We start from the raw sequence: 25,999 nt of genomic DNA, 5'->3' as shown, positions 1-25,999 counted from the left end.
CAGCAAAATCCATATCGGTCGGGCTCTAGTTTGTAATCCACTTTTTATGGCGTTCTGTCAGCTTTTCCCATTTCTGACCTTTGTGGACGACTATCTTCGGTACTCTAAAAAAATCGCTTTTCCTTCTCTCGGTTAGAACAATTGGCACAGCCGTAAACTGCACAACACATCGGCATTTCCCTCCAGTCGGTTCACTTCTTGCCCTCCATCTGATTTTGCGCGCTGACAAACGTCGCCCTGTAATGTCACGTGAAACCCAGATATTCAGAATTATTATTTCCATGTAAACTCCAAGGAAAATATTTTAAGTCCAAACAATTTAATCCAGAACAATTAAAAAACATCATGTGAACGTGGCCATTGTGTTCTAACAGTGAGTTTTTTAATCATTTCAATACCAGGTTTAACATTTGTGCGTTTACCTTTTGGATATTTCGTGGCAAAGTACAGTGTGATAAAGAGTAGAGGGGTGTGCAAAAATATTGAAATATCGATATATCGTATCGTTTAATGTGATGACACAGTATCGATATTGTGGGCTGCTCTATCGATATATCACCAAGAGTATTTTTGGTTTATTTTACTAAATGATTTTGTTACAGCTACAGTTTCGTTGTTTGTTTAGTGGAAGGAAACTCGTTTGACATTTTCGCTGTTTTGAGGATTAAAATGTTTGTGTTTCATATGAACTTTGCACAAGAAGTGGTTTAACAAAGATTTTCCATGATTTAGCCTTTATTTTTTACTGAACCGTATCGAATCGAAAGCGCACTGTATCGAGGTTTGTCTCATATCAGTGACTTCTTAACAACACTCGGCCTCAGTCAACAGGGAAACGTGGCTCTTGCCCCGTCTGGGAGTATGACATCATCACATTCTAGAACCTGAAAACCTCCCAGTTCCATCAGGTTCACGGCGCCGATGACATCATACATGTAAAGTTCCATAAAGCCTTGTTACCATGGCAACTCCGGAACTCAAAGCTAAACTTCAGAGCTCTGTGGGCTTTAACTCAAAGCTTTGTTTGGCCTCGGGGAGATTATAGGAGTAGGCAAATCGAAAATCACAAATCGAAAATCACATATCGCTTAACGGAAAAGGCACATTTAGCTGAGCTTGACACAGAGCAAATCGTACAAAGATTTCAAACAGTAGACTTCACAGAGGAGACTTTACAGAGTAGATTTCACAGAGTAGGTCGCACTTTTTATCTGCGTAACAGTAAGTACAGCAACACTTACAAAACAACTCAATTATAAAACAAAAATGGCCAGAAATAACAGAGGAAATATACCCTTGACCTTAAACCATGACCTTAAACTAAAGAACTGTGGTCTTCTTTGAAACATACTGAAGTTCAGGCCTATAATAACAACTACACTAACGTTAACGCTGTGTTTTTAAATTCTATTTTAGGCATTTTCTTGGGGTTCACATTGTCTACTTATGTCAAACTCTAGGCTTTATTATCATATTAATCCATCAAAATTCACGATAATGTTTGAAATAGTTATATTACCTTATATATTGTTGAGCTACGTCGGCGACAGCTAGTAAGCTAGCAGTAAGCTAGCGGGTTTTTCGTTAACTTCCGGTCATTTCTTCCATCAAAAACTGCCAAACCAGGATAAACAGCGCCATCTATAGACTTTAGAAAAGATTAAATTAAGTTGCAAACACTTCGTTGCATTTCCTTAAATTAGTTCTCCTCTGCTTGCAGTAAAATAGTTTTGTTGATATTAGTAGTAATAATTAGTGATTACTAAAATATATTAGTAATAAAGTCTTTTGATCATTAATTAACTTGGCAATCTAACTTAATGATTTCCTTTGATGTTAATGTTTTTTTGGTAGAAATGGCAACCTCCGGTAGAATTTTGAAAGACAAAGAAGTGGATGGTTTGCCAAAGTTCCCAGTCCTGCCGCCAATTGACACAAAGGTCGACGCTGTCAAAGAGACATGCATGTTGATTCATCAGAAACTTCAGAAGCGTCGAAAAAAGAAAATGCTAAATGACCAACGTCGATTGTTATTGTAAGTGTTCTGTCAGGTTGGAAACACTTGCAGTTAACTACAATGTTAGCTGGCTAAAGCAGTTGTATTGTATATACTGTCATACAGGGTGTCCAGGGCCACGGCTGCCTATAGACGGTGCTTGGATAACGAACCAGAGAGCTCATCACCAGAGCCACAGTTTCCACCCTCTGTAAGAAATACACAGTTAGACACTGTCTACATAAAATATTATTTATTTCAAGCATCCATCTAACACAGTGTTTTCAAATTTATCACAGATGATCAGTGAAGACCAGATGGAACGGGTTGGTTTACAGGTTTATGCCATTAACAGAGAAATGCTTATGTTTGAGAAATAACATTTGCTTCTCCTATTTTCAGATGAATTATGCATTTTTAAAGAAACGTGTGGAAAGTGGTCCATTTACTCCAATACAACAAGAATGGCTGCACTCCATCACTGGCCGACTCCTGCCTGAACTTAAAAATACTCCAAGAACACAGGCACTGTTACAGGAGCTCTGCACAGAAGTGAGCGAGGACTTCCGTAATGCAATTGTCAAACATACAGGTATTTTTTTATATTTAGTGTCTTTACTCTTAAGTGTGTGTTTGCTACTAATAGAATTGGTTACTTTAATGTATTTTGCTTTTGCATCAGTGGGCTCAATTTTAAAAGAACCACACAAACAGAATACTGAGAAACAGGAAGTTACTTCACTTGAGTAAGTTACACAATAAATGTATCAACCTAGACAACATATTGTAAATATTTTGTCTTGTGCAATAGAATTTTGGATTTCTCACAACCCCGGCACGAAAGCTTTGTCCAAAGCCACAGGAAGATCAAAGCAAATTTGCACATTCTTCATCCAGTGATGCAGATAATACTGGACATCAGTTACACCACATTTTCTCCAATAGTCTTAGCTGATCTTTCAGATTACAGGTAATAAAATGCACTGGGCATAATAACAATGTAATAATGTAATAATAGCATGATTTATTATGTCTAAATTCAGAGTTTCAGGGCCTGTTGACTGTAAAAGTTTACACAATAAAATGGCATTGGAGTGCAAGAGAACAGAAGAGCACATAATGAACACTTGGTTTCCGAAAATTATTCATCTGCTAACCCTAAGAGATACAGTAAAGGGTATTAAAGAAGAGAAGTTGGACTCTTTTTACAACTGTGCATCCACTCTTATGTCCAATCTGGTGAGATTACTGTGTCATTTTTTATGGTTAAGATCAAATACTTGGATATACAGCACATATACTATTTCTTACATTCAAATTTGTTTATAATATTTTACAGCTTAAGTCCCTGCTTCATAAAAGTGTAGCACAATATGCTAGTCTTTTTGATGAAAAGAATCAGCACAGCCTGCCTTTGTTCAGAATGTCTCTGACATTTGATGATGAAAAGATGGAGATTTACCCAACCTTACAAGATCTAGGGGGAGCCATTTTTGGGATTCTTAATTCAATAACAAGTACACTGCAGGTAAGTGTGGCTCAGACTTCAGGCTCAGAATTAGTTTGAAGAGTTATGTCAAACATTTGTTGTTTATATTTCTAAAGAAAGTACCGACTGTCCAATCATGGCTGGCTCAGTCAACATCTTCATTTGTGGACGCTAAAGTGGCTGATCATATATGGGGTAGTGCTAATGCCATACTGAAGACAGCGGTTGAAAAAAATTTAGAGGAACCCGACAAACATTTCCAGAGTTATGGTAATATTATACAAATTATGTCTTTTTGACAGTATATAAGATTACAATAATTATTTTACACAAAATAATATTTGTTTACCTTTACAGTTGAAAAATATGCATGGCTTGTTAATGGAACTGCACAAACTCAAGTGAAGTTGTTCATGGAGGAGGAGCATTCTTTTGAAGAATATACTCAGGTACTTACTTAAAAATAAGGTAGACTTTACAATAGCTATTATAAATATATATATATTAAAAAAACCCGGTCTGATATTTTAAGAAAGTGGAGGAGTTCCATCGTTTGTCCAAAGAGATTATCGACCTTCCAGCCAAAGCCCACTTCACAATGGTCCATCTGGATTGTGAAGAACTAAAGCAGGGACTAGCCAACAAAGCTAAACACTTTGCTGAAGAACTCATCAAGAAACTAGTTAACAATCACAGAGTGCTTAATGTGGAGTAAGTGGTTTAAGTATCAATTTATTACATAAATTACTATACAATTGGATCCATATGTAATTTATATCACGTTTTCTGTGTGTTTGAAGGATTTGTTCAGAATTTGAAACAATCAAGGAGAATGCTCAGAAAGTACCAGAAAGCACAGAAAAGATGGTTGAAATGATTGAATACATCAACTTTACCAAAACAACAGGTCTCTCACAACTCCAGAAGAAAATATCTGTGAGTAGGCCTACAGTGCTTAGGCTTTAACTAATGATTTATTTTCCTTCATATAACAGTTTGTGTATAATGCTTCTGTACCAGGAATCCCTTAAAAAATTACTGTACCTTGTGGATGTCCACATATTTGAGCCTGATGATCTGAAGCTTCACAAAACTGTATTTCTGTGGCCACAAAACATCATGCAGGCATTTGAACTAAGTGATGAGGTAATCCTCTTCTCTCTCCGTATGCTGTAAAATAATTGTTTCTTGTAATATAATACAGAGTTGTTGTTTTTTTCTAGGTGATAGAGAAAGCTAAGTATAAAGGAAAACATGAGCTGATTGCCACAAGAGAAAAACTAATGGTAGAGTTGACTAAATTAGCCCACAGAATTCTTGATTTCCCAGAATGCTCAGAGCTAGACCTGATTCCACAGGTAAAAAATACAATTTCATGTAACCAAATATGGTTATGAATATTATGTTTTCTAGGCCTTATATAAAATTTGTCCTAAAACTGGTCTTGTTGCAGTATGTGGCAGATATTAGGATTGTTCAGAAACTGATCCGGGAGGCAGAGGAAACTGTAGAATACATCAATAAAGAAGAAAAAGTTTACGACATGGCGCAAACCAGTTACCCAGAAGTAGCTGCAATTAAAGAGAGCATTGAACCTTACCAGAAACTCTTTGGGCTTGTGCTGGAGTGGCAGCACACAGAAAAAAAAGTATGATTTACTGTATGGTTCCTTTTAGTTTATTTATTGTGGTAACAAATATGTGGCATTAATAGTGTCTCTGTTTAGATGGATGGATGGATCTTTCCAGGGCCTGAATGGAGAGAGCATGGAAGTGGAAGTTGATGAATTCTTCAGGAACGTTTTCAAGATGTTAAAGTTTTTCCAACAGAGACAGAGTAAAGCTGGGCAAGAGGGTGCAGAAGATTCAAGCAAAACTGAGAGTCCCACTGCAACTTTGTGCAGTACTGTGTTACAAGAGATCAAAGAGTTTAAGGTAGTAGAAGTAGTAAAAATACTTTAAATGCGTGTTGAAGAACTAAACAATGCATCTTGTATTGTAGGAGCATGTTCCTCTTGTGTCCATTCTCTGTAATCCGGGCATCAGACAACGCCACTGGGACCAAATGTCAAAAATAGTAGGATATGATATTACCCCAGACTCTGGCACTACACTAAGAAAAATCCTAAAACAAAACCTCACTCCTTACCTAGACAAGTTCGAGTCTGTCAGTGCAGCTGCTAGTAAAGTAAGTATATTACACATTGCAGTTACATTTTGAGCTTTTCACCCTAATCATGTTTTCTTTATCGCTGCAGGAATTTTCTTTTGAGAAAGCCATGAAGACTATGGTGACCATATGGGATGATGTTGCTTTCCACCATCAGCCTCACAGAGAGACTGGCGTATCTATTCTAATATCACTGGACGAGATTCAAACTATGCTGGATGACCAAATAGTTAAGACTCAGACAATGAGGGGCTCACCATTTATTAAGCCATTTGAACATGAAATCAAGGCAGGTTACTGATATTTTACAAAAACATGTCGGGCTTACTTCACATTAATTGATTTTCTTTTTTTATACAGAGTTGGGAAGATCGTTTGCTTCGTATCCAAGGAACCATTGATGAGTGGGTAAAAGTGCAGACTCAATGGCTTTACCTGGAACCCATTTTCTCCTCTCAGGACATCATGCATCAGATTCCAGAGGAGGGACGTCTTTTCCAAACTGTTGATAAAATCTGGAGAGAGGTCATGAGACACTGTGTCAAGGACCCTAAGGCATGCATTATATTAAATGTTGTATTAGTCTTATGGCTATAACATAAGCCTTTATATGTTAGTAGATAATATGCTCTGCTTGCTTTAAAGATCCTACCAGCAACATCACTGCCTGATTTACTTGAAAAGCTACAGGAATCCAATAACTTACTGGACACAATTATGAAAGGTCTAAATGCATATCTTGAAAAGAAGCGCCTTTTCTTTCCAAGGTAAGATGATGAATGCGCTTTATACATACGAAGAGAAAAATTTACACAATACTAATACAGTTATAATTTCTGTCATCAGGTTCTTTTTCTTGTCAAATGATGAAATGTTAGAGATTTTGTCAGAGACCAAGGATCCCTTGCGAGTTCAGCCACACCTTAAAAAGTGTTTTGAGGGTATCTCTAAACTGGACTTCTTACCCAATTTGGATATCCAGGTGCACATTATGCTCTATTTTATTTTATCACTAAAATTACAACATAATAATAATCATTCTCTCCTGTAGGCCATGTATAGCAGTGAAGGGGAGCGTGTTGCCCTTGTCCAGAACATTTCCACAGTAGAGGCCAAAGGGGCAGTGGAGAAGTGGCTGGTGCAGGTGGAGGATGTGATGCTGCGCAGTGTTAATGATGTGATTGCTCGTTCGAGAGAAGTTAGTGAATTCATGTCCAATATTATTAAGATCTTGTGTGTATCATTTAACTGTGTGATTATGTCCTTTTCAGGCCTATGCTGAAACCACCCGCAGCCAGTGGGTGAGGGAGTGGCCTGGACAGGTGGTGCTTTGTACTTCACAAATCTTTTGGACATTGGAAGTACATGAAGCTATTAGAGCAGGGGTTAGTTTAAAATTAGTTTAGTTAAGATTTCAAGATTCTGAAAATGGTATGGAACAGTTTTTAAATTCCTTTTTGTCTAGGTTTTGAAAAAGTACTATGAGCAGCTCCAAAGTCAGTTGAATGACATTGTGGAGCTTGTGAGAGGAAAACTGGCCAAACAAACTCGAACCACTTTGGGAGCACTGGTCACAATAGATGTACATGCCAGAGATGTCATCATGGAGCTCATTGAGAAAGGTATCCTATCACAGACCACTTTCATTTTAACTATTTCGTTGCTCTATACACTATTTTTAAATATCTATCCAACTACAATCAGGTGTATCAAAAGATACAGACTTCCAGTGGCTGGCCCAGCTCCGGTACTACTGGACCAACGACAATGTGCATGTTAGAATTATCAACTGTGATGTCAAGTATGCTTATGAATATCTTGGCAACTCTCCACGTTTAGTCATCACTCCACTGACAGACAGATGTTACCGAACTCTGGTAAGTAAAAAAAAAAAAAAAACTTAGTGGTGTAATATATCATGATTTCTTAAACTGTTTCTGTTTTTTAGATTGGGGCTTTCTACCTAAACCTGGGTGGTGCTCCTGAGGGTCCAGCAGGAACAGGGAAAACTGAAACCACAAAGGATTTGGCCAAAGCACTTGCTGTTCAGTGTGTTGTGTTTAACTGTTCAGATGGGTTGGATTATCTTGCAATGGGCAAGGTTAGAATTTGTGTTACATTATGTTAAACCTACATGCATGTGGTTAACTCATTTGATAACATTTCCTCTTACAGTTTTTCAAAGGTCTGGCATCTTCAGGTGCATGGGCGTGTTTTGATGAGTTCAATCGAATTGAACTGGAGGTGCTTTCTGTCGTGGCTCAACAAGTGCTGTGTATTCAGAGAGCCATTGAGCAGAAGCTGGAGTACTTTGATTTTGAAGGAACAACACTCAAACTTAATCCCAACTGCTTTGTGTCCATCACCATGAACCCAGGCTATGCAGGGCGATCGGAACTACCTGACAATCTTAAGGTAAACTAAACACTTTTTTGTTATGTTGCTGTATTTGCTATATTTTCCTTTTTAACCTGACAGTAAAAATTTTCTTTCCCAGGTTTTATTTCGAACTGTTGCCATGATGGTCCCAAACTATGCTTTGATTGCTGAGATCTCGCTGTATTCGTACGGCTTTCTGAATGCCAAACCATTGTCAGTGAAGATAGTAATGACCTACAGACTGTGCTCAGAGCAGCTTTCCTCCCAGTTTCACTACGACTATGGCATGAGGGCCGTAAAAGCTGTACTTGTGGCAGCTGGAAATCTCAAACTGAAGTATCCAGAAGAGAATGAGGATATACTGGTATGAACTATAAACTTTCACTGACAATGTGTTTTTGAGCATTTTGTAATATATTATTTTATTTTATTCCTATAGCTCCTGAGATCTATAAAAGATGTTAATGAGCCTAAATTTCTGTCTCATGATATTCCTCTATTCAATGGGATTACCAGCGATTTGTTTCCTGGAATCTCCCTTCCTAAAGCTGACTATCAGGTATGAATCTAGTTTATTTACTAAGCTTCTTTACTTTATACTTTATATATACAATAATAAACTTATTTGATCTTTTTTGTAGTTGTTTTATAAAGCTGCTGAAGAGTGCTGCAAAAGCCACAATGTCCAACCTACTCAAGTATTTTTAGAGAAGATGATTCAGACATATGAGATGATGATTGTGAGACATGGGTATGTTTATTTTCTGTTAAATATTAAAATGATATACTTTACCACAACATTAACCTTACATGTATGTATCTATCTCTGCCAGTTTCATGTTGGTTGGAGAATCTTTTGCGGGAAAGACCAAAGTTCTACATGTTCTAGCAGACACACTGACTCTGATGAATGAACAGGGTCAAGAGGAGGAGAAGGTCATTTACAGGACACTGAACCCTAAGTCCATCACTATGGGGCAGCTCTTCGGGCAGTTTGATTTGGTTTCCCATGAGGTACATCAGTGTCTATATGTAACTGCTACTGACTGTGAAAAATGTCCTTATGCAGTACAATTTTTATTTTTTTAAGTGGACAGATGGTATTGTGGCTAACACGTTTAGGGAATTTGCATCAGCTGAGACACCAGAACGTAAATGGGTAGTGTTTGATGGACCCATAGATACTCTGTGGATTGAGAGCATGAACACAGTACTTGATGATAACAAAAAGGTAATGAAAAAATGGCTTCATTTGTATGTCATGTACACTTAAAATTTTTATTTGACCCTGACAGCTGTGTCTGATGAGTGGTGAGATTATTCAGATGTCCAATCAGATGAGCCTTATCTTTGAGGCTATGGATCTTTCACAAGCTTCTGTAAGTTACCAGATACTAGTACATAAGCATGCAAATGTTATCTTAGTGTATAAGCATGTAAATGTAGTTACTGTTTTTGTTCTGCAGCCTGCTACAGTCAGTAGATGTGGTATGATCTATATGGAGCCATCTCAGTTAGGCTGGGAGCCTTTAGTTCTTTCTTGGTTCAATACTCTTCCAGAGGATTTACAAAGTCCAGTGAGCAGGACCCTTTTGTTAGAACTATTTCACTGGCTTTTACCCCCTGCCCTGAGAATGCTGCGCAAATACTGCAAGGTAGCCTAAACCTCAGATGAAAATGAATAAAATTATATTTACACATACAATTAAGAATATCAGTATTGTAAATATGCATTTTTTTCTACAGGAAGTTGTCCCGACTAGTGACAGTAACACTGTGACCTCACTGTGTCGTCTGTTTGAAATGCTGCTATCTGAACCTGTCAAGACACACCCTGAAGACAAAATCCTTCATGTTTGGATTAAGGTAAATTGAGAGAGCAACCTTTTATCACTTTGATTCCAGTTGTTTTTAAATTCTCTATTCTCTTTTTTCTTCTACAGGCTGCCTTTGCCTTCTCTCTAGTGTGGTCAGTAGGGGGCAGTTGTGATGCACAGAGCCGGGGGAAGTTTAATGAGTTCTTTAGAACCACTTTAACAGGAAAGACAGACAAAAACCCTATTCCTGAGGCCATTGGGAAATGGGAATGTCCACTAGATGAAAAAGGTTTAGTTTACGACTACTTTTATGAGGTACTACTGTGTTATTACTTACAATTACACAATTACCTCAATTACTGCAATGAATAATGCTAATGAATATTTTTTTGCACAGTTTAAAGGTAAAGGTCGCTGGATTCATTGGAATGACGGCATCAAGAATGTCAACTTAGGGGGGCAAAAATACCAAAGTGCAAGAGATAATTGTTCCCACAATTGACACGGTCCGTTATACATACCTTATGGACCTATGCATCACATATGGAGTGTAAGCATTTTTACAAGCACTGCGTACCATTCTCAAATTGACATACAGCATCATATTTTGAAGGTTTAAGTAGAAATTACATGCTTTTATTTACTTTGTGTATTTTCTGTTCAGGCCTAGTTTGTTTGTTGGCCCCACTGGCACTGGGAAGTCTGTGTATATCAAGGACAAACTATTGAACAATTTAGACAAAGATCTCTATCTACCCTTTTTTCATCAACTTTTCAGCACGCACAAGTGCCAATCAGACACAAGTAAGCTATTAGGATTATATTCAATTTTTATTTAGATTTCAAAATGTAAAATGTGTACTTGTTTTGTGTAGAATATCATCATGTCCAGATTAAATAAGCGAAGACAGGGAGTCTATGGGCCCCCAATTGGAAAGAAGTGCATAATATTTGTCGATGATGTGAATATGCCAGCGCTGGAACAGTTTGGAGCACAACCACCAGTGGAACTTCTCAGACAGTTCATGGACCATGGAAACTGGTACAATATTTGCTTTAAATTCTGAAGTGATTATTTTTATTTATATCTATATTTTTTTGCAGGTATGATCTCAAGGACACATCCAGAATCTGCCTAGTAGACGTTCAATTTATCTCTGCAATGGGTCCCCCTGGTGGAGGAAGAAATGCTGTTACATCTCGCTTCCTGAGACACTTTAACATCTGCAGTATTAATGCCTTCAGTGATGATACAATGGTTCGCATATTCTCCAACATAATGTCCTTTTATCTAAAAAACAATGAGTTTACCCCTGAATATTTCACCATTGGCAATCAAATTGTCACAGCCACCATGGAGGTAAATTTAGTAAAATCAATAATGTTACATAGTTTTGCTACATTCATTTTTTTTTTAAATTATGTGGTTTGGGCTTCACAGGTTTACAAGAAGGCCATGGAGTACTTGCTTCCTACTCCAGCCAAATCACATTACACTTTTAACCTGCGTGACTTCTCTCGAGTGATCCAAGGCTGTCTACTCCTGAAGAAACAGTCGCTTAAAAGCAAACAAACTATGATCCGCTTGTTTGTTCACGAGGTTTTCCGAGTCTACTACGACCGCTTGGTGGATGACAGTGACCGCACCTGGCTTTACCGGCTAATGAGCAACATTCTTCACGATAACTTCAAAGAATCATTTGATCAAGTCTTTGAACATCTAAAAACGGGCAAGCAAGTAAGTTAAAAGATGTGTTCCACCTTAGTGTGTTGTTTTTTCTAGGTGAATTAATTAATGAATTTTTAAGCTTGTGGAAGAGGACATGCGTAATCTTTTATTTGGTGACTACATGACCCCTGACTTGGAAGATGAGGACCGTCTGTATGCTGAAGTGCCATCAGTGGACAAATTTGCTAAAGTGGTGGAGTCCTGTCTGGTAGAATACAACCAGATGAACAAGAGCCGCATGAACCTTGTTATATTTCTGTAAGATTTTTATATACTCTAGTGTTATTTTTGGAATGCATATCAAAAGCTTTACAGCTGAATATGTTGTTTTGTCATATAGTTATGTTTTAGAGCACCTGTCTCGGATTAGTCGTGTGTTAAAGCAACCTGGTGGGAATGCTCTGCTGGTGGGTTTGGGAGGCAGTGGTCGACAGTCCATAACCCGTCTAGCCACTTTTATGGCCCACATGACCATGTTTCAGCCTGAAATCTCCAAGAGCTACGGCTTGACCGAGTGGAGGGATGATATCAAGGTGAGCGTTGTATAAACATCTTTACAGATGTGTTACCTTTGTAGTTACACTGTCTCTGAATTTGTTATAGATGCTGATGAAAAATGCTGGGGTGAAAGGTCAGAAGACTGTGTTTCTCCTCACGGATACTCAAATCAAAGATGAAGCATTTCTTGAGGATGTGGACAGTGTCCTGAACACCGGAGAGGTTCCTAATCTCTTTGCTGTAGATGAAAAGCAAGAGATAATAGAGGTAAACTATACTACAATTAACTACTTAAATGATTTTCAGTATTTTTTCTTATTTTGTTATTTTTTTCCATAGGCCATACGCCCTATTGCTCAGGCTGGTAACAAGAATGTGGAGCTGAGTCCTTTGACTCTGTTTGCCTTTTTTATTGCACGCTGCAGAGAAAACCTGCACATTGTGGTGGCCTTCAGTCCAATTGGAAATGCATTTAGAAACAGATTGCGACAGTTTCCATCTCTCATTAACTGCTGCACTATTGACTGGTTTCAGGTAAAAGATTTGTATCTCAAAACATATGTGTAAAATTGTAATGCATCATATAGTCAAGATGAAATGTCATTGTCATTTTCTTGTATATTAGCCATGGCCAGAAGAAGCTCTTGAGAGAGTAGCTATTTCATTCCTGAAGACACTAGAAATGACTGACATAGAGCGACATGAGGTTATACCAATATGTAAAACATTCCACACTTCTCTAAAGCAGCTCTCTGATAGGTATGGCCTGGGGATTTTACATGCATTCATTTAGTCTTATTTACTAAACAAACTACTACTTGTTGCAGATTTCTGTCAGAACTTGGCCGTTTATAACTATGTGACTCCTACATCCTATTTGGAGCTCATGGCAGCTTTTCGGCTGCTACTTACTGAAAAAAGAGACATTGTTATGAAGGCAAAGCGACGTTATACTAATGGCTTGGATAAACTAGCTTTTGCTGAATCTCAGGTACTGTATATTCTACAATATTGCAGTATTATATCTTCTCTGTTTTATTTGTACAAGTTGGAATTTAATGAATGTGGCCAAGAAACTGCTCCAGTTTCAATATAAATGTTCTGCTCTGTGTGTTGAGCATTTTTAAGTACTTTGGCACAATTGTGGGTAGTCATTTTCCAAATGAGCACAGTATAGAAGGTGTGTACAAAAGAATCTTCTCACCGTCTGACTGTACCATTTGAGGAAGCTTGGTAATGTGAAAGTCAGTAAACAAAACCCTTACATTACCTTCTGTTAAATTGGCCCTAGGCATTCATTTTTACAGCAAGTAATTCAGCCACTATAACCCCAATAACATCACACTGCATTGTGATACAGACCTAAAATGAATGTTCTAAGCCTCATTTGAGATGTGATTTGGCCTTCGATGAAAAAAAGTTTGGACACCTCTGCACTAGTGGATAGTGTGCTAACTTTTGGCATCACTGCATGGCACAATCAGATTCCCTGTAGAGTAAAAAAACAAAATGAACTGAACAATATTGTCTTAATGGGCAGCATAAATGTGGGGAGACCTCAGAAACAGCTGTTTCAACTGTAAAGAACGAGGACACTTAATAAAGCCACCATGTAATTTCACGCCCCTACAACCCTCTCAACACACTCTATTCTATATACCTTAGGTGGGAGAAATGAAGCAGGAACTGATAGACCTACAGCCCAAACTGGAACAAGCCAAAATTGACAATACAAAAATGATGAAGGTGGGCATAATTGTTTTTGATCTCACATGCTGTAAATCTTCAATAAAGCATAGGAATCCAACTGACAACTGAATCTACCTTTTTGTATTTCAGGTTATTGAAGTTGAGTCAGAAGAAGTGGAAGCTAAGAGAGTAAAACCGTTCGTGTTGATGAAGAAGCAGCGACTGTAAAAGCAAATGAGGCCCAAGCTTTAAAGAATGAGTGTGAGAGTGATTTGGCTGAAGCCATCCCTGCCCTAGAGACTGCTCTTGCAGCCTTAGATACTTTGAAGGTTGGTATTTCCTCCTTTAATCTATATATATTATGTGTCCCATGTAGCCATAGAAACTTTTGTGCTTTGACCTTCCAGTAAATTAAACTGCTTCCATGTTTCAGCCTTCTGATGTCACTATTGTGAAGTCAATGAAAAACCCACCATCAGGAGTGAAGCTTGTGATGGCTGCTGTGTGTGTGTAATGAAGGATATAAAACCAGATAAAGTCCCTGACCCCACTGGAACTGGTAAAAAGGTATGTTCTTTACATTTTTATCATATTTTAGTTATTGTCAACAATATGCTCATAAGTGTGTGTAATATTTTATAGATTTTTGACTACTGGGGACCAAGCAAGAAGCTACTGGGTGATATGAATTTTTTACGAGATCTAAAAGAGTACGACAAGGACAATATTCCTGTATGTTCTCAACGTGTGTACTATTCAATCTTTGTGTTTTGATGCTTGATAAATAAATATGAACTATATTTCTGTATTTCTGTAGGCAGCTGTGATGCAAAAGATTCGCGCCGAGTACATGACTAATCCCGAATTCGACCCCAGTATAGTGGCGAAGGCATCTTCAGCAGCAGAGGGCCTTTGTAAATGGATAAAAGCAATGGAAGAGTATGACAGAGTGGCTAAGGTCTGGTGTGGCTCATGTCCTATCTTAAGTCATTGGTTTTAGTCTAAAATAGAAATTGTGTGTGCCTATAGGTTGTAGCCCCAAAGAAAGCCAATCTGGCAGTAGCCCAAGAGTCTCTTGCAACCACTATGGCCCTGTTGGACCGAAAGAGAGCTGAGCTCAAAGAGGTTGAGGATCGTTTGGCTGCTCTTCAAAAAACATTTGAAGAAAAGACAGAAGAAAAGGCACAATTAGAGTTCCAGGTAGATTTGTGTGCAAGGAAACTGGAGAGAGCTGAAAAGCTTATTGGTGGTCTTGGAGGAGAGAAGACAAGGTAAAGAAAGAGCAACATTTGTTTATGCTTATGTTAATGGTTTTATCTACTTTAAACTTGTTCTCAAGTTTACATTTATGTATGTTTTAGGTGGCGTAAAGCGGCAGATGACCTGCAGAGCACCTATGACAACCTGACTGGGGATGTCCTCATTTCGGCCGGTGTCATTGCTTATCTGGGAGCCTTTACAGCAGGCTTCAGACAGCACTGTACAAAAGAGTGGACTAACCTCTGCAAAGTATGTAATTACTAAAAATAATTAACAAAAAAGCCTCATTAGTAAGTTCTATTTATGTTTAAATATTTTTTGCAGTCAAGAAATATTCCCTCATCTAATGAGTTTTCCCTCAGTAAAACTCTGGGAGATCCAATTAAGATCAGGGCTTGGAATTTTGCAGGCCTTCCCAATGACAGTTTTTCAATTGACAATGGAGTTATTGTCAGTAATTCAAGAAGATGGTAAGTGTTTACACTATAATAAGTATAAATATTTGTAAATAACATCTAATATGTGTATGTTATTGTAGGCCTTTAATGATTGATCCTCAAGGCCAAGCAAACAAGTGGGTGAAGAATTCAGAAAAGGACAACAACCTGAGTGTCATAAAGCTGACAGATGCAGATTATATGAGAACATTGGAAAATTGCATCCAGTTCGGCACACACCACTCCTGCTTGAAAATGTGGGAGAAGACCTTGACCCTTCGTTGGAACCACTGCTCCTCAAGCAGACATTCAAACAAGGTGATGCAAATATAGCTAAGTAGACTGATCTTATTTACATATGTTATATTAATTTGTAGTCTTGTACTGTTCTAGGAGGTGTTGACTATATCAGACTTGGAGAGAGTGTGATTGAGTACTCTTCTGATTTCCGTTTCTACATCACTACTAAACTAAGAAACCCACACTATCTGCCCGAACTATCCACCAAAGTGTCTCTGCTTAATTTCATGATAACCCCTGAAGGCTTAGAGGACCAGCTTTTGGGGATTGTAGTTGCCAAGGAAAGGTAGTGTTCAAACTCATAATGCTATATAGCAAATTTATATGTCTGTCAGAGTTTGCAGAGAATTGCTTGTGCTCCATTTGCTCCACAGACCAGAGCTGGAGGAGGAAAGAAATGCCTTAATCTTACAGTCAGCAGCCAATAAAAGACAGCTGAAGGAAACTGAAGACAAAATACTGGAAACATTACAATCCTCAAAGGGGAATATTCTGGAAGATGAGTCTGCAATTCAGATTTTAGATTCTGCTAAGATTTTGTCAAACGAGATAACAAAGAAACAGCAGGTCTGTAAACAAAAAGGTTACAAACAATAACATAAAACATGAAAACTAACATTCTGAAATTGTGTTTCAGATTGCAGAGAAAACAGAGGTCAAAATAGCAGAATCTAGAGAAGGCTATAGACCAATAGCAAAGCATTCATCTACACTGTTCTTCAGTATTGCTGACCTGAGCAATATAGACCCCATGTACCAGTATTCTCTCAGCTGGTTTGTCAACCTATACATTAATTCTATCCAAGACAGGTAAGTATTTGCCAACAGAAACGTGAAAATAGATTAACCCTTTACATTTTTTTACATGATTTATGCATAAATGACTCATATTATCTATTTAATTATCTTATTTTTATCAGCAATAAGTCAAAGATACTGGAGAGGCGTCTTCAGTACCTCATTGATCACTTCACCTACAATTTATACTCCAATGTATGCCGCTCATTATTTGAGAAAGACAAACTTCTTTTTTCATTCCTCCTCTGTTGTAACATACAATTGTAAGTATATTAAAACACCAATTTTAATATTCAAATTAATATTTAAATTACAAATATAGATCTTGATACCTTTTGTGTACAGGGCAAAGAATGAGATTGAATACTCCCAGTTTATGTTTTTGCTGACTGGAGGAGTAGGCCTACAAAACACCATTCCCAACCCTGACCCCTCTTGGCTTCAGGACAAGAACTGGGATGAGATCTGCAGAGCCAATGAACTCCCGGGCTTACAGGGCATAAAGTAAGTTGAGCCTAAACTTTTACATTTTCTGCATTTTTCTCCTTTTTTTAAGTTATACTTGGGTTAATTACAATCTTATGCATACAGAAATGATTTTATCAAAAACCCTGGGGAATTCAAGGTGATATATGATAGCAAAGATCCAGCAAACACTCCTCTACCTGCACCCTGGTGTGAAAAACTCAATGAGCTTCAGAAGATAATCATAATTCGCTGTCTACGACCTGATAAGATGGTACCAGCTATTACCAAATATCTGACTGACAAACTGGGGAAGACATTTGTCCAACCACCTCCTTTTGACCTAAGTAAAAGTTATGAAGACTCTAACGCCACCATTCCACTTGTATTTGTTCTGTGTCCTGGAGCGGATCCTATGGCCAGTAAGTATTTTTCTTTGTATACATGTTTCAACTTATGCTGCATATTTTCGTTTCATTAAGTACTACTTTATATGACATCTGTTGTTAGTTGTCATCTAAAAAAATATTCTTTCCAAAGGTTTGCTCAAATTTGCCACTGACAAGAACATGGCGGCTACAAAGTTCCAGTCTATATCTTTGGGACAAGGCCAAGGTCCCATTGCTGCAAAAATGATTGCGACAGCTATGCAGGACGGGTCGTGGGTGTGTCTGCAAAACTGTCATTTGGCCATTTCCTGGATGTCCACTCTAGAGAAAATCTGTGAAGACCTAAGCCCAGAAACATGCCATCCTGACTTTAGACTTTGGCTTACAAGCTACCCATCTGCAAAGGTGCAATACTAGCCTATTTTATTTGGTAAAATGTAATTTGATAATCCTAATATAAAGCAATGTGGTTTGTCTCCCTTTAGTTTCCAGTGACAATTCTACAAAATGGTGTTAAAATGACAAATGAGCCTCCTACTGGTCTTCGACAAAATCTTCTCCAGTCTTATCTGTCTGATCCGATATCTGATCCAAACTTCTTCAGCAGTTGTCCCAATAAAGAGATGGTAAGAAGATTATAGATACCCATTTACAAAAGGTTACTACACAATTTCTGTATTGATGATAAACATTTAAATTTTATCTTTCAGATCTGGGAGAAGCTCTTGTATGGACTATGTTTCTTCCATGCTCTTGTTCAGGAGAGAAAACAATTTGGTCCACTAGGTTGGAATATTCCATATGGTTTTAATGAGTCTGATCTGCGCATAAGCATCAGACAGCTCCAGGTACTGTTATTTGTATTATTTATTGTATATTTTACAGTATAGTAATGATGAAATAAAAGAAAAAAATGGTGTTAAAGTTTTACTCTTTTCTCTTTTTAGCTGTTTGTTAATGAATACGATGAGGTGCCATTTGAAGCTATAACGTATTTGACTGGAGAGTGTAACTATGGAGGCAGGGTGACTGATGACTGGGACAGACGACTGCTGTTGACCATTTTAGCTGATTTTTACAACACCAACGTCATCAAGAAACCTCACTATGCCTTCTCACCCAGTGGAGATTACTGTGCACCACCTAAGTCTGCATATGAAGGATATATAGAATTCATCAAGGTAAAATAATAATGAAAAGAATGCAATGTGGAAATTATGTTGGTAAAATGTGTCTGTGTCATGTTTTAAAGGAACTACCATTCACCCAGCACCCAGAGGTTTTTGGGATGCATGAAAATGTAGATGTTTCCAAAGATCTTCAACAAACAAAACTGTTATTTGATTCACTGCTACTTACTCAAGGAGGAGGAGGGATAGGTGGAAGCAGCTCTGGGAGTGACAGCACGCTTTATGACATAGCCAATAATATTCTCACCAAGGTACACATAAAATTGAAGTGCATAAAATTATACTCGTATTACTACTGTTCAAGGCCCATCATGTATGTTTATTTCTAGCTGCCAAAGAATTTTGACATAGAAACAGCTCTTTTGAAATTCCCTGTTCGCTATGAGGAGAGTATGAACACTGTGTTGGTTCAGGAGATGGAGCGTTACAACACGTAAGCCCCATAACTTTTACAAACGTTTACAAAAAGTCTTTTTGATCTCAACCCATTGTTCTGCTTTGTTAGGTTGTGCACTACAATCCGTGTTAGCATCCAGAACCTGCTCAAAGCCATCAAGGGGTTAGTGGTGATGGATGCTGAGCTGGAGGCGGTGGCTGGCAGTTTAATAGTGGGGAAAGTGCCAGAAAGGTGGGCCAAGCGCTCTTATCCCAGTCTCAAACCCTTGGGCAGCTACATAAATGACTTTCTTGCAAGGCTGAAGTTTTTGCAAGTAAGATTTTTTATTTTTTTTGTTACAAAGAAATTTAACTGTTTATTGGAAGTTAATTAAAAACATTGAATCTTTTGTTACAGAAGTGGCATGACACAAATAAGCCTAATGTATTTTGGCTGTCTGGATTCTTCTTTACTCAAGCTTTTCTCACTGGTGCAATGCAGAACTATGCAAGAAAGTATCACATTCCTATTGACTTACTAGGGTTTGATTTTGAGGTGATTATTTTTTTTGTTATTATGCATTTTATTATTCAGGCTTTAAAAATATGTATTCATGTTTTTTTTTCTTTCACATTTTGGCTAAAGGTTCTTCCCATTGATGCATCAGAAACATCACCTGAGGATGGTGTCTACATTCATGGACTGTTTTTGGATGGAGCTCGATGGGACAGAGATAGGTAAGACAACTAGACAATGGAACATTCTCATTCTTATAAACTGTTCCCGCTAAAATCTGACTGTTGTTGTTGTTGTTTGTAACAGTAATGTTCTGGCTGAACAATACCCCAAAGTCCTTTTTGAATTGATGCCAATTATCTGGATCAAACCAAGTAAGTCAATTTTAAATCATTTCAGCCCACAGTCAAAAAGTAAAAAAAAAAAAAAAAAAAAAGTGTGTGTCCTGAATTGTATTAAACTGAAAATATGTTATGCATCTCTATGCTTTAATATATATATATTATTTTTTTTACCTTTGTAGCTCAGAAGAAGGACATCCTTCAGTCTCAAAAGCTGTACATTTGTCCACTGTATAAAACCAGTGAGAGGAAAGGCACTCTATCGACCACAGGCCACTCCACTAACTTTGTCATTACTATGATGTTACCAACAAGCAGGAGGCCTCAGCACTGGGTCAAACGTGGAGTAGCCATGCTCTGTCAGCTTGATGATTAAGATACAAGCCCTTGTATCTTACATTTAATTATATATTCTTGGAGTATGCAAAATAAAAGTTGACTTATTCTGAGTATGCATAATGTCCTGAAAATACTTACCTGTCATCCAAACCGCGTGGACCTATTACCCTCGATACTTCCTTATGAAATACTGTAGCAATAATAGACGTACAGTTACTCCATATGGCCACTAGGGGGTGTTGTAACCTTATTACAGTTTGAGTAAATTTGATTTGAGCTGACACCTCATACAATACTTTTTTCCCCCTACAAAATGCATTTTTTGTTGACATTACAATTTTTTAAATAAATGTAGATCATTGCAAATCAAATTAAATTCAAGTTTTTATATGTCTAAAGTATTTCAGATATGTGTTTTTTTTATTGTTTCATAACCTTAACGAAATTATGCTACTGTAAAGCAATAAATTAAGTCCATGTAGTGGGTCAGAGCTGAGTGTTGGCCATGATGGCCCCATGGTCTCGTATTTTTAGCCCACCTAATATAGCAACAGTATGTGGGTAACTGAGAGCCTGCAGACCAGTCGAGCGCAGCATTTCAATGAAGGTAAACATGTTTTCTGTCCTCATGTAGTTCTACTATAAGTGTTTTATTTTGCACCACATTTCACTTACACTCGCAGTTGTGTAGCACTTTAACTTTTAAATTTTACTTGCAAACATTGTTTCAGTTTTTGACTGAATTTAATTCGTCAGGATTTAGATTTCTAATATGCCTCACTGTGTCACGGCAGTAGTGCTGTTCTTGTTGTTAGTATTCGCGGGGTGTCCATTCTGTGCCTCCAGCCTTTATGATCTTGTTTACCTTTTGTCTCTTTCCCAGCTCCTGGTGCTCGTGCTGGACATAAACACAGATGAACACTGAAACAGAAGATGATTTTTATCAGTCAGACGACAACTTTGATGATGATGAAGATGAGGCAACCCAATACATAATAGAACAAAGTCTTATCCAATACAGAAAACTTAAAGGGCTCAATCCAAGGTGACAATCTGTCTTTTTCTTAACCTATGTGTTCTGTGAATTTACCAGTGCTTTGTGATTTTTGGTGGCCTCCTTTGCAATGAGTAGGTTCAAATCAACCGTGAAGTTGGTAGAATAGCCATTGAGTAGACTATTATTACTCGAGAAACAGTCATCAAAAAGTAACTCATTGCTCTCCACCTCTGATCAACAGTGATCTGAAATCAAGTGAAGATCCACATGAGATTTATAAAGCAATCAAGGAGGGTGAGATGAAGTCATGACTGTACTGAGGTCAAAAGGAGAACAGTACTGAATGAACCATGTGTTTGAGACCTTAGGTGATGAAGATGCTCTGATAAGACTGACTATCCAACCTGAGATGCTGTGTAAAGTGGATGAGCGTGGGTGGATTCCACTGCATGAAGCAGCAATTCAGGACAACAAACAAATCCTTGAGATCATCTTTTCAGGTAATTGCGTGACTTATGTTATCTTTGTCTTTATACTATTTTGATTATGGGCGGCAAATATGTCATAAGGTTATATATAATGTATAAAAATGTATAAATGTGTTTAATACTGAAGGCAATAAAACAGTTGCTAGAGAAAACATACGTGTCATATCATGCATTGTTATCACTATGTTTTAGCATCGCCCCCTGGTGCGGCACAGTGTCGAACCCTGAAGGGTGAGACAGCACTGTTTTTGGCAATTGTCCATGGACTCAGGGAGAACGCCACATTCCTCCTACAGAACGGCAGTAGCCCAGACACCCAGAACGATGAGCAGGACTCTCCTTTAGTCGCTGGTATCGACTGTTTGTAGAGATAGTAATTTTCGTTTTCATTAAAGTCAGAGTGCAACATGGTAAACAAAGTGTCACAATGTTCTAAAATATGATCTTAATTCATTATTTGAAATAGAAGGCAGTTTGTCACATTTTTTGACAGAAATAAAGAAACAAAATATGCAAATGTTTATATAAACAAAAAAGACTTGATTGTTTCTATCAATTTTGATAACTGCAGTTAATACAGAGATAGCAATTGTAAACACTGCATATAGACATACATTTAAAAAAAAAAAAAAAGCACAAAGAAACATTCTGATCACATACTAAACACATATTTACTATTATACTTATTGTTCTCATTTTTCCAGCTATTTTGAATGATCAGTATGACTTAGCCACTCTACTGCTACGTTATAATGCCAACGTGGATCAGACTGGGCCACTGAACCGGACAGCCCTTCATGAGTCTGCGTTTCTAGGCCTGGACAATTTTGTCTATCTGCTCCTAGAGTCTGGGGCCAATCCAAACGCATGTGACATCAAACAGAAAATTCCCCTTGCCCTGGCTGCTCAAAATGGGCATTTTAACGTGGTAGAAGTTCTACTACAGAAAGGTATGAAAAAGTTTCTCAGAATAAAAACACGCTTTTTACCTGTACCAGAATTTAGTAGAATTTGTGTGATTACAAATATAAGCGTACTCACAAACAGTTATTCAATGCTTGATATATTTGTTTTTTAGGAGCAAATGTAAAATGTGAGTCAGAGTCAGGCACTATTTTGTTCGATGCGACTGCCTCAGGAAACCCTGACATCATATCACTGTTGTTGGACCATGGAGCAGATCATAATAATAATAATCATTTAGCAACAACACTGATCATAATTAATAATCAATAAGTAACTGGGCTTGTAGACAATTCATTAATGTTACAGACCATCCTACAGACGCTTTCATTTCAGCTACGTCAAATGTTTTGTGTGCCAACTGCTGCCACCTCCAGTTTGTGGATTTCTCAAAACAAGTGTCTCAAAATTACATCATACCAGAAATCAGTGAATTCTTGTAACTGATGATCCACAGATGCAAATCGCACTTTACAAACAGAATTTTCAGTTTTACAAATGAAATTATTTTTTGCAAATAAAAAATATATATATTTACAAATATACATCTATTTGTAAATACCAAAATATAAGTTACAAATATAAAATTTGCTTGTGTGGATATCAAAACACATGTACAAAGCAATGACTATTTGTATGTGCATTTGTGAATATTAATGATACAAAAGTACCTCCATATTTGCCTACATTGAGCTACCAGAGCAGGGATGTTCCTCTCTTCCCGCCCCCAAAGCCCCCACCCCAACACACACACGCATGCACACCATACCTTTGAAGGAACTCCAGCGTTGATCCCAACTCTACTGGATAGTGGATATTCAGGCAGTAGTAGCTCCCAAACATTATGTTGATGGCAGCGATGAAGTTTGTGATGTTGTCATTTAGAATCTTGCCATCTATGCTTAGCATGAACAATTTTGCACTGTAGCAAGAGGTTCCTGTAAAGATTAAAAGATCAAGAATTATTTTTTAGTTCAAAGACAGATCTGAGCTGCAATAAATGTTCTTATTAATGCACAACAGAGATGATTTTTTATATTTTTATGGTGAAGTCTATCAATACACAATCACAAAAAGCCTTTTGAACCATGACAGTTTGCCTATTAGATTATGTAACAATGGAGGCTCCTTGTTAATCTGAGGAAAAAAAAAAAAAAAAAAAAAACTTACCACATACGATGATGCATGGGGTCACAGGCAAGCAGTCCACCTGAACGGCAAGTTTCTTCAGTATAGTGGAACAGGCTCTCCTCTTTTTCGTTGAAGTAGGAAAGAAGCAGAAGCATCATATCCTTGATGTCATCTGAGCAGCCCTCCAACTGTCCTCTCTGGAACTTCAGCTTAGTTACTGTCTCAAAGATGCGTTTGGTCTTGTTTGCACAAACAGTTGCCATAAAATTCAACAGCCGTCTTCCTTTTTTTTCCACACTTTTGAGGAATGTCTCTTTGAGTGGTAACCCTGTCAGTTCTTGGTAATGAGCAGACATTCCAATTTCGTGAAACAAAAAAGGCCATTCCTCCCTCAGGACTTGAATAGCTGTTCCTTTGTTTATTGCTTTACGTTGGGAGTAGTATGTGCATTCCATAAGTGTTGTCACCTCATCTGGGCTGAAAGCTCCTTGTCCATGTAGCATCTTCATTTTTTCTTTCTTTTCTTGTTGGCTCTCAAGTGTTTCAGTGACTAGCATAAACTTAACATCCCACTTTATGCAGCCATATGTGTCCTGAACTGATGCTTTTTTTCTTCGCTGTTTCTTCATCTGTGTCAGAATTAGCTGACTCCAGTTTACGTTTGTGTATTCTTGGGGTTGAATGACGCTTCTTGTTGTCTATACAGGCTTGAAGCTGTTTAACTAGACTGTGATATCCTGGTCCCACTACTTCACCTTCGATAACATCTTTTAAGGACTGGGGATACTTGGCAACTAACTTTTTGGCAACTTCTGTAGAGGCTTGTTTCGTGGGAGATGCACAAACCTTCATCATCTCGGTTACAACAATGCGGATCATTTCTCGCCGTAAACTTGGGCTTGGCCTTTTGCCCCTCTCCAAGTACTGCATCAAGGGTTCAGGAAATGTTTCCCAAGGAATCTCAAAGTGGTCAACCCAATCAGCACCTCTAACCAAATGGCTGGGTGAGGGACAAGGTGAGAGTGAGGAGGGCGTGGAGGTAGAAGAGGTGAGGAGGAGTGATGGTGAAGCTGAGGGGGTGACATCTCGCTGGCTGTAGGTTTCAGGACTCTGAACTGTAAAACAAAAACAATCAAATAGTGGATTGCTGCATTGTCATTTGGTATTCTTCTTTTTTAAAATTTTTAGTATTTTTTTCTTTTTTTTTCTTATATATATATATATATATATATATATATATATATATATATATATATATATATATATATATATATATATATATATATGATGTCCAGATCAATGTTCAGATTATGATGAAACTTGTGAGTAAACTTACATTTTGGTCACACAATTATTGATGAATAAATGAATAATTACTATATTAACACTGTAGGTATAACAGGTAAACTTAAAAGACCCAAGTGAAATCCTATAATGATTTTACACATGACGTTTGTTGGGATTGATTGTTACTGTAGATCCAGCATACACTACAAAAAACTACACTGCACGCTGCTGTATCCCAGAAACTGCTGCTATCAGGATTCTGACAGGAGAGTGATGAAATTTGGCACTCCTACTAAATTCTCTACTGGCAACCTCTTCTGACAGTAGGTTCTAAACTGTACAAGCATGATATTCATCTGTGTATCAAATGACCAAAGTGATTTTGGTTGAGTTTTACTTACACGTTTGTTTCCAAGAAGCTAAAAGTCTTCTTGCTTGTATTGGTCGTAACACAGAAAGGAGATCAGCCTCTTGTACAAACTGAAAATCTTCAGTAGTCTCCACCCCTATTGATTGTAGTGTCTCTTCCACAATGTTCAGAAGTGATCCAGGGAGGTCAGGTAAAACCTTGGCAATGGAACGTCTTATGTTGCTTTGCTCTCTGTCGTCCATTTCTAATAAGAGTAAATACAGTTTAGTTTACAACATTATGATCTGAAACATTTCTCCATTAGGCCTATTGTGCCAACACACCATGTTTCAATGGAACCAATTGGTATCCATCTTTCCAGTAAGATGATAATGGATAGAAATCAGCCAAGTCATTAAAGTTAAGACAGCACATCTCTTCATTGTCTTTCTTTACTGAGTACATGTGGAAATGAGGCAGAAACTCAGTACGGTATATTGAGACTATAAAATAAATTGTGTCATTTATAATCAAAATAAGCCCTATTTCACCAAAGTTCACAGAATCCCTTCCAGTCATAAGGAACTCTCCTTTTTTGTACAAATGT

General features: G+C 37.7%; 2 protein-coding genes and 1 pseudogene across 2 annotated transcripts; 2 read left to right on the top strand and 1 right to left on the bottom strand.

The window, feature by feature from the left end:
• On the top strand, positions 1-20,475 carry LOC110156345 (dynein axonemal heavy chain 12-like; annotated as a pseudogene).
• On the bottom strand, positions 5,970-25,834 carry LOC129411209 (uncharacterized). Its single transcript, XM_055161245.1, is given in 6 exon segments — positions 5,970-6,169; positions 21,043-21,098; positions 23,395-23,563; positions 23,796-24,318; positions 24,320-24,871; positions 25,445-25,834. Coding segments are annotated over 4 exon segments (1,347 nt in total). The 5' UTR covers positions 25,656-25,834; the 3' UTR covers positions 5,970-6,169; positions 21,043-21,098; positions 23,395-23,502.
• asb14b (ankyrin repeat and SOCS box containing 14b) lies at positions 20,744-22,752 on the top strand. The gene is made up of 7 exons (XM_055150454.1): positions 20,744-20,784; positions 21,061-21,222; positions 21,416-21,468; positions 21,543-21,674; positions 21,855-22,013; positions 22,367-22,653; positions 22,741-22,752. The coding sequence occupies exons 2-7, from the start codon at positions 21,092-21,094 to the stop codon at positions 22,750-22,752; spliced, it is 774 nt and encodes a 257-aa protein (XP_055006429.1). The 5' UTR covers positions 20,744-20,784; positions 21,061-21,091.
• Positions 25,835-25,999: the final 165 nt, after the last annotated feature.

This window comes from Boleophthalmus pectinirostris, unplaced genomic scaffold (genome assembly GCF_026225935.1).
Source record: "Boleophthalmus pectinirostris isolate CB_2022bp ecotype Guang Dong unplaced genomic scaffold, ASM2622593v1 HiC_scaffold_1, whole genome shotgun sequence".
NCBI classification, from domain to species: Eukaryota; Metazoa; Chordata; class Actinopteri; order Gobiiformes; family Gobiidae; genus Boleophthalmus; species Boleophthalmus pectinirostris.
This window is presented reverse-complemented; position numbering and strand designations above follow the sequence as displayed.

What these genes read in the sequence shown, in the direction of transcription:
- asb14b (XM_055150454.1), top strand. Translation starts at nt 21,092, where the DNA reads ATGAACACTGAAACAGAAGATGATTTTTATCAGTCAGACGACAACTTT. An exon ending in CTTAAAGGGCTCAATCCAAG is followed by an intron (nt 21,223 to 21,415) that starts GTGACAATCTGT and finishes TCTGATCAACAG; the next exon opens with TGATCTGAAATCAAGTGAAG. An exon ending in GGACTCTCCTTTAGTCGCTG is followed by an intron (nt 22,014 to 22,366) that starts GTATCGACTGTT and finishes TCATTTTTCCAG; the next exon opens with CTATTTTGAATGATCAGTAT.